Genomic DNA, 9,206 nt, shown 5'->3' on the forward strand with positions numbered 1-9,206 from the left:
CAAAAAAAATATATTGTGTTTTTAAGTTATAGAAGATATAACACAATATAGCACTCCGGTATGGTTTCAGTTAACAAATTATTTTGCAAAGTTTTACCATATCATGCAAAATATATACTTTAGGTTTTCTGTAGAACAAAATGCCTAAATAGGTTTCAGACAAAATGAAATGTAAGAATAATAATTTTAAGGTTAACCTGAAGAGACAAGACCAGGAAGACGATTTTGGTTTGGTTTGATGACATGTTCGTGTTTACTATTATTGTAGTGATCATTAAAGTAAGCATATTAAGATATGATTGTGTTAGCAGAGGAGCAAAATTGTCAACATTGTCAACGATGTGGGTGAGGCATGAGTGTGACGACGGAGATTATCACATTGTGGATATTTGATTAAGGCTAGAAATAATGATTCATTGTCACATGTGATACTTTCCATCCAACCCAAAGGAACATCCTCATGTCAATTGCGATAGTATATAGCCGAGTCACATATCTTGGCAAAAACAACGACTTCCGGGTATTGAAAAATTTCTTCTCTTTGTTGTGAAACATTCAAGGTTTAGAATAAAATAACTCTTGAATGTACACCTTTAAGGGAGTTCCATCCATCAAGCAATAATTCTAGCTAGCCGCAACATCTATCGCAACACTATGATCCTATTTCCCATAAAATAATAGAGCACAATATTGAAATGTTTTTAGTCATGACTTTTTACCATTTCAAGATTGAACAACGCATATCTCATGTAACATAATCCTACACTAATGGTGGTATACGTGTAGCTACCCGTAGGGATAAAATTCACTTCCACAAATAATGATGGAACAGACCATGCATGACCAGGGCAAACAAAGAAATCATGCATATGTTTTTGCATCAACCGGAAACAATGCTTGAAACTAATCTAATTAGACATGCATTTCTTGATGGAGGCGGTACATAAATCGTCAAACTTGTGATCACTCTGAATTAGGCAAACACGTCGTAAATCCGCCACTATTCTATTAAGGTTCAAACAGAGATAACCATTATCACATGTGTCTTTCTTATACCAAAAACTCATCCAGGTTATCAGAGGTTTTCAGGCGATGGCGCAGCGGCGAACGGCTTCGGCCGCCGACACCTCCAAGAGCCGGAGGCGCGCCTCCTCTACAAGGCCGAGTACCCGTCGCCCCCTGACATGCGCGTGTCGGGGGCATGGAGGCTGAGCGCCCGCATCCGCTCTTCCCTGACGGAGGAGCAGCGGAACGAGCCAAGGTACGCGCCCGACAGCGAAACATTATGGACGATGTACTTCGAGCGCCGCCGCGAGGAGCAGATCGCCTCTGTCAACGGCGTCATTCCCCGCGGCCGCCTCAACGCCGATGGACGGCGCGAGTGGTGGGGCGTCCCTGGCCGCACCCTCGAGGCCGTTCTCGACCACATCGAGACCGGCAACGTGCCGCCCCTCGAGTACCCGACGCGGCCGTGCATCTCTCGCCGCCGCGGCAGTTCTGGACGCCGTGGCGAATGGAGCCGACGTCCTCGTCGTCAGGCTCCGGCTCGCTCTCCTCCGGCACGCCGGCTCTCCGTCCCGTCAAGCCAGAGCCGGAAGAGACGCCGTAGCGGCGCCGCACCCGCAGTGGTGCCCTCATCATCAACGAGGGTGCCCGCCCCTCCCGGCGCTCCCTTCGCCTAGGCCTGAGAGGCTATCCTGCGGGCAGTCTCAACCGATGAGCTATTGTCTCCTTCCTCTTATCTTTTCTCTCCCTGGTCCGCTCCTCCCTCTATCCTCGTTCCCGTGTCACTCTTGCAAAGACATTGTCCAAGATGCATGCGAATATGTGAACTTTGGATCATAAATAGTTGTTGAAATGTGATTGAAAGGAATTAATATTACTATGATCTTCACTTATACTCAACCTTTCCGTGAAAAAATTTCAGCCCAGCAAGAGAAGCCGTGGAGAGAGAGATTTTACGTGGGAGCAGCCATGTGGTCAAAGTTCTACTATTTTAAATTGTTGGGATCGACGCATTCCTTGCATTGTTAGGCACAAAACAACAAGAAAGGATTTATTTCCCATTTTCCTATCGACATTCTCTATTCCCCTCTCGCGTTTTCTTGGAATATCCGTAAGGAAACGTTCTTTTTACCATTTTCAGGTCGTTCCTTGTATTTTGCCTGGCATGGAAAGCGAGGATTTCTAGTAGCGGGAGATCGATCCATAATTAAACATGTCCTTTAATCTTTTATTAAGCAGCTCCATACACGCAGAGTGCATCAGTTTTCATGGGTGATGCATGCATCCTAGTCCCGGCACATGATCTGATGGTCGTGGTAAACTTCCTGTGCAATGCTAACTAGGAGTAGCCTGCTGGAAATGCTAATGTGGCTGTGCGTCGAGCCAGCCATCGGGAGAGATGTAGGACAAGCTGACGAATGTAGCGATTTCTTTGCCACTCAGCTGCTTGGCCCACGGTACTCGCTCCGTCGTGTTGGACCCCGCCCCTATGCACTCCGATTCCACCATCGTTAGCAATCCCCTGCAAGTAAACCAAAGACCAAGAAAATCATATATATGTGCAACCGTTTAACTGCACGATCGACATGAAACTATTATGTGAGCACAGAAGCACACAATCCTGGCTCAAGAAAATATAGTATTTTCTTTTTTTAATAATAACAATCATGCATACACATACTAAGTATTACTTCCTCTGTAAACTAATAAGATATTGATCTGAAAGATCATATATTAGTTTACAGAGGGAGGATGTGTAGACATTAAGTTTGGTGAAGAAGAAAAAAAACTTGTTCTTTGTGTCGCTTGGAAGAAACTAACCTGAGTGTACAAAATGGAACTATTCTATCTTCCGCAAAAAAAGGGTACTATTCTATGGACCCCTTTCAGGGTTTTTAAGTATATAAAAATGCCATTTTTCTTAAGAAATTCCGGAAGTGCATAATATACTACCATATATACTATCAACTTTTTAAGAATGTAAAAATCATTTTAATATTTTGAAAGTAAATGTGCAAGCACACTCAGAAGCACAAAATCCATTCTAGATGATCCGCTTGTTTAAAACTCACTCTTTGCCCTTGGAGTTCCAGATGTCCCAACCTTGGCGGTCCACAACGGTAGACATGTTGGTCTGGTAGAAGATGACCCTAGCATAGTCTCGCCATGGACGTCCGAGGTATATCGGCATGAAGCCGCCCACCTTGCATTGTTTGAACACAAATGCGGTGTCATCTTTGTCACTGTCTCGCCCATGCGCCGTGATGGATCCCAGCGTCTTTGTTAACTTTCCTGTCCATAGATTACATCCCTACAACATGCATGCACAATTCCATCATCAACAACACACATGCTGGGTTTCATTGGTATGCAATGGAGCCAGGGCCGCAGAAGCCCTTTTTCTCTAGAAAACAAAAACACACATGTTGAGAGTTGATAGGCAGGCCTGATTTAATTTGCACCTGAAAGATGGACCTGGCGTTGCTAAAGATGAAGTCCACGGCGCCGCCGATGACACAATTCTCATAGTAGTGCCTCCCAGCCATATCGCACAACGTGTCCTGAACACTGAAGAAGCCACATCCATAGAATGACGACCGGTCCCCGTCAACTAGGGCAGCCACTGCTTGCGCCAGGCTGGCCCCGTCGTATGTGTTCTACAATGATAAATCAAGTCAAGGTTGAAATCTTCTGGCAATCATATGGGCGGTGAGAAAAACCATTGGGGTGACATACTAACCTTGAACGTGATGTCACGGGCCATGAAATCGTCGGCATGAGAGGCAAAAGTTGGGGTGTCGGCGGTGGTGGACGACCCGCCGGCATGGTCGGCCCACTCGATGGACGTCTGCAACCTCCCCTCGCCTTCCAGCAGGATGAAGCTTTTGTTAAATGGCACAGTCACCTTCTCACTTCATCGTGTATCCATTACGAGAATATGAAAAAACATAGTCAAAATCTGCTTCATTATTATAACAATCAACTACGTACGCACATGGTGTCTGTATGAAAGATTTTTTTCTTTTGAGACAACGTTTATACTATGTATGAAACAAATGAAAGATGCACATATCACGTGTAAGTGCGGGCGGCGACGTGGACACGGATCCATTGGTTGTTGCCGAAAGGGACGGAGTCGATGGCTGCTTGGATGGTCTTGAAGTCACCACGGCCCGTGTGGTCGACGAAGATGCTTTTAGCCACCGCCTGAGCAGCGTCGCAGCGGTGAGATGTCTCTGGTGTAAAGGCTATGAAGACTGCTCCAACACTAATGGCTACGGCCAGCAGTCGCCGTAGTGTGAGCTTTTTCATTTAGCTTCGTCACCTATTAGTCTAGTCTAAAGAGATGAAAAGGAAAGAGCTGATACTGATATATAATGAAGCTCGACAAATTTTCGAACCAACCGGGAAAGAAATAAGGCCCGTTTGGAAATGAGCAATCACTGATGGGTGCTCCAGGTTTGGTAAGTGACTGATTCCGAATCACATCTTTCCATGCGTGGTGAACGGTGATATCTTTCCATTTCATGTCTTGTACATGCGCTCGAACCATGCAGCGGGCATGTTGTAATGTTGGGCGGCTTCTCGGCTTCGCTATGTAGGGCTGCAAAAATGCTCGAGGCTGGTGAGCCACTTGAGAATGACTCATATTTTGGTTCGACTTAAGATCGACTCAAAAAGAGACTAGCTGAGGATGAACACTTTATGAACCTCAATCATGAAACGAGCTGGCCATGATCCAACACTGGCTCGCTCAATTTTAGCTCGACAACCTCACATTATATAATTATACTATGTAATTTTGATATATATGAAAACTAAATAGGATAATTCATTACCATATATGTTGTGTATGATTTTTTTTCACTTTACCTACTACAAACATGAAAGTTTAATTAAGTGCAAAGAAAATTTAACCTCAATATGGTATGTTGTCAGCCATGTCTTAAATGTCTTGTTATTTTGGTCAAAGTTTGAGAGCAGACGTATCTTCATTCTCATCTCTTGCTAGTAGTCCCTCTGTTCCTTTATGTAAGATGTATTATTTTCAGCACGGTGACCAAATCACATAACTATAGATAATTTAGGATGAAATTACCCATGTCTAATTTATTGATTAGCGGCAAGTAAACTAGGAAGAAAGATATACATGCAATCGGGGGAGATATAGTTTTCTTTTTTTTTTCTCTACAAAGAGAGACACATGCAATCAGGTGAGAAATACTGTACTTTTTTCCGAGTAATTGATAGGAACGCAGCCTTTCAATTAGAAGAAGAAGAGTGTTACAAAGATTTACACAAAGTTTTCTTTGGAGGGAAAACCCGAAAAATCCTGAACGGCATGCGGACTACTCGCGGTAGAGGAAACAACTAGATCTGTGCAAGCGAATATATGCCAAGGCTAGATTATCCACTTCTCGGTAGGTCATCCTGTTGCCAATGAAAACACGTCGGTTCCTCTCCTTCCAAACGTTCCGAAGCGAGTACATCATGATTCCACTATGCTCCCTCATGCTCCGGCCGGAGACCGTGGCAAGGTACTCCTCCCACCACAAGTTAATTGAAGAATCGGTGTTTGGTGGGCTCGGGTTGGTCATCCCTTCGGCGGCATTGACAGTCCTCCACACCTCCTGCGAGAAGGGGCAATCTCAGCAAAGGTGAGAGACAATCTCGACATAAGTGAGGCAGAGGCGGCAGATCGGATTGAGAGGCCATCCACGGATTCCCAATTTCTCCGCCAAGAACGAAATTATGATGAATTAGAATAAATGCATCTTAAAAACAAAAGTTAGGATTCCTGCCTCTCACTGGCACCGCCGTAGGTCCGCCTCGTCTGGATTGGCCCTAGGGCCATGGGGGCGGTGGATCGTGGCAAGGGCCGGCGGGAGGGCTCCGTTTTTAATCATTTCTTTCGGTTTTGTTAGGGTTTGTGTCCTACTCATGAAGGCGAGACGGTGGTGGTTCGCTGGAGATGGAATAAAGGTCTTCCACCCTAGCCCCCGTTCCGGCGGTGCATCTAGCATCGTTGGTGGGTGTGTGGAGGTGTGTCTCCGGCGGATCTGTGTTTGGTGGATTTGCTCGGATCTCGTCGTTGTTCGTCTACGTTCGTGTGTCTTCGGTTTGGATCTTTCCGATCTACATTATTCTTCATCGGCGACGGTTGCTGTTCTGGTGCGCTGGTCCTATGGGGCCTTAGCATGACGACTTCCCAACTGTCTACCACAACAAGTTGTGCCCGACTCCGATGAAGGAGGGCCGATGACAGCAGCGCGCTTTCGGCTTGCTTCAGTGCTTGTAGTCGTTGCTAGGTGGTCTACAGATCTTGATGTAATTTATTATTATTTCTGGTTTCCGTTGGATTGACATGATTGAATATGAATAGATTAGAAGTTTTCCCGCAAAAAATGCATCTTACATTGTGAAATTTTATGAAAAAACAAATGCACCTAATATAAAAGGAATGGGGGTACTAGAATTAAATTGAGAGAAAAATAAGTTGAATTATATAATGGTTTCTTATATTGTATTTATAGCCTATTTTGTTTAGAAAATTTTCTTAAATTATTAAAAAATCGTATTTAGGTCAAAACTAGCTCGATTTATTCAAGCCCGTTACAACTTGAGCACGAGCCACTTTTTACAGCTCGACCATGAGCTTCGCTTAATTTGAGCTCACTCGAGTTTTAGTAAAAATTGAGAGATTAATCTAACTCACTCGAACTTAACTCGTTTGCAGCCCTAGAGTTATAAAATGGCACGATTCATGAATTGTGTATGTGATAAGGTTGGTCATAGTGAGAGTAACTTAGCTAGTAACATAACACATTTCAAAACAAGCTTGCTTCATGTAGTTAATGGGAAGAAAGATGTTTAGAGTAACATAATATGTTACCATAACATAACGCAAACCAAAATAAAATGAGTCTACAATCCAATAAATGCAAGCATCTATATTACTTTGCATTATGAAGATAGTAATATAAAATAACCTCATATGCATGACACTAGTCTAAGTTACTCCCCACTATGACTAGCCTAAAAGCTACTTGAATGGTTGTCTCGCTCGTGGTCGACCTGGCTAGTACACTTCGTTACTTGTGTCACATGGGTGGGCTCTACGCTGTTAGGCTACTCATAGTGGGGAGTAACTTAGACTAGTAACATACATATGTTACTAGTTCATGTTACCATCTTCATAGTGAAAAGTGTCATAGGTGTAGTAACATGCATATCTTTATTTATTGCTTTGTAGACTCATTTTGTATTGAAAACCGCTATGTGATGGTAATATGTTACTCTATTTGTCTTGCTCCTCTTTAATTACATGACACGTCATCTTTTTGCTTATGTGGCATCTATGTTACTACTTATGTTACTCCCACTATGACTAGCCTTACGGCTTATCGATCGGGGTCAGCTTCGAACAGGTTGGGTCAAACGGGTAAAAATATGAGCAGCCAAAACTGCATGTCTGTGGTGCATTTCGTTCTTTTTCTTTCCCAAAAAGGCCACCAGATATATTTTCTTTAGAATAGATACATTTTTTTGTGGTAAATACAATGGCGGTACTTAAATTTACCGACAATGTTCAATTTAGTGTCTGAATTTAAAAATACGTTGAATTGGTTCCAAAATTTGGCACAAGCGTGCAAGGAATAAAATACGCTGATGTGGCGCCATATTTTGATTAGCGCACTATGCGACTGATTCTCGTTTCCTACATGTTCAGTTTGTTGTTCATTGCGATCAATCAATCCCGATAAATTTTTTTTAGATCAGAGTAGATTAGCCTACTCAGAGGGAGCACTATATTCGGCCAACATCAATGATCGAAGGCTTGGTGGAACGTCTGCGATCACCAATTGGTCTCCTATGCTCCTTGTTAGCGCCGCCAAACCATGCGCCAGCTCATTCTTCTTCCGACTCACATACTGGACTTTGCACGCGGTGAAGCTCGTCATCGCACTCCTGATATCCATGACTAAACCGTAACAGGCGGTTCGGGGGGGGGGGGGGGGCTGATGAGATGACAGAGCCGCAATGATGTTTTGGTTGTCCAACTCGATTACCACCTCGCCATTAAAATATTTCCCCATTGTCTGGAGCCCGACAAGAGCTGCTCGGGCTTCTGCTTCTTCCACGCTGCTACATACCAACAACTTTTTGCAGGCCGACAGGTAAACCAGCCCTCTATGGTCCCTGGCGACCACACCGGCTGCACTCTCTCCAGTGACAGCGTTAAAAGTTGCGTCAGAATTGATTTTTGCCACTCCCCGATCAGGCGCTGACCACTTGTCCCCTTGGGTCTTTGAACCAATCATGCGATGTTGTTCCCCCTCTCCTGCTTTCAGGTGTCCCAACTGCCTGTTATTTTCCCCAACGGCATTCCGCAGGTCCTCCTCGTACTGCTGCATGAACATCACCGATCCCCAGATTGATTCTTTTCCATTATTGCGCATTGATACATCCATTTTGCATCATGCTTTTATATCAATATTTATTGCATTATAGGCTGTTATTTCACATTATGTCTCAATACGTATGGCTATTCTCTCTTATTTTACAAGGTTTACCATGAAGAGGGGGAATGCCGGCAGCTGAAATTCTGGCTGGAAAAGGAGCAAATATTGGAAACCTATTCTGCACAGCTCCAAAAATCCTGAAACTCCACGGAAGTCATTTTTAGAATTAATAAAAATTATTGAGCGAAGAAAACACCAGAGGGGGCCCACACCCTGGCTAGGAGGGTGGGGGCGCGCCCCCTGTCTCCTAGGCCCCCTGGTGGCCCTCTGGTGCCCATCTTCTGCTATATGAAGGCTTTTACCCTGGAAAAAAAAATCAGAGGCAAGCTTACGAGACGAAACTTCGCCGCCACGAGGCGGAACCTTAACGGAACCAATCAAGGGCTCCGGCAGAGCTGTTCAGCCGGGGAAACTTCCCTCAGGGAGGGGAAAATCATCACCATCATCATCACCAACGATCCTCTCATCGGGAGGGGGTCAATCTTCATCAACATCTTCACCAGCACCATCTCCTCTCAAACACTAGTTCATCTCTTGTATCCAATCTTGTATCCAAAACCACAAATTGGTACTTGTGGGTTGCTAGTAGTGTTGATTACTCCTTATAGTTGATGCTAATTGGTTTATTTGGTGGAAGATCATATGTTCAGATCCTTAATGCATATTATTACTCCTCTG

General features: G+C 44.2%; 1 protein-coding gene across 1 annotated transcript; it reads right to left on the reverse strand.

The window, feature by feature from the left end:
• Positions 1–2,367: 2,367 nt before the first annotated feature.
• LOC123157567 (probable pectinesterase 29) lies at positions 2,368–4,317 on the reverse strand. The gene is made up of 5 exons (XM_044575849.1): positions 4,082–4,317; positions 3,746–3,917; positions 3,468–3,662; positions 3,078–3,316; positions 2,368–2,527 (listed from the first exon to the last, which is right to left on the reverse strand). The coding sequence occupies exons 1-5, from the start codon at positions 4,315–4,317 to the stop codon at positions 2,368–2,370; spliced, it is 1,002 nt and encodes a 333-aa protein (XP_044431784.1).
• Between the last annotated feature and the right edge of the window lie 4,889 nt (positions 4,318–9,206).

This window comes from Triticum aestivum, chromosome 7B (genome assembly GCF_018294505.1).
Source record: "Triticum aestivum cultivar Chinese Spring chromosome 7B, IWGSC CS RefSeq v2.1, whole genome shotgun sequence".
NCBI lineage: Eukaryota > Viridiplantae > Streptophyta > Magnoliopsida > Poales > Poaceae > Triticum > Triticum aestivum.

Excerpts from the sequence above, each read along its gene's own strand:
- LOC123157567 (XM_044575849.1), bottom strand. The coding sequence starts at position 4,317 with ATGAAAAAGCTCACACTACGGCGACTGCTGGCCGTAGCCATTAGTGTT. Across the intron at positions 3,663-3,745 it reads CCCGTGACATCACGTTCAAG|AACACATACGACGGGGCCAG; the intron begins GTTAGTATGTCA and ends TTATCATTGTAG. Across the intron at positions 2,528-3,077 it reads TGGAACTCCAAGGGCAAAGA|GGGATTGCTAACGATGGTGG; the intron begins GTGAGTTTTAAA and ends GTTTACTTGCAG.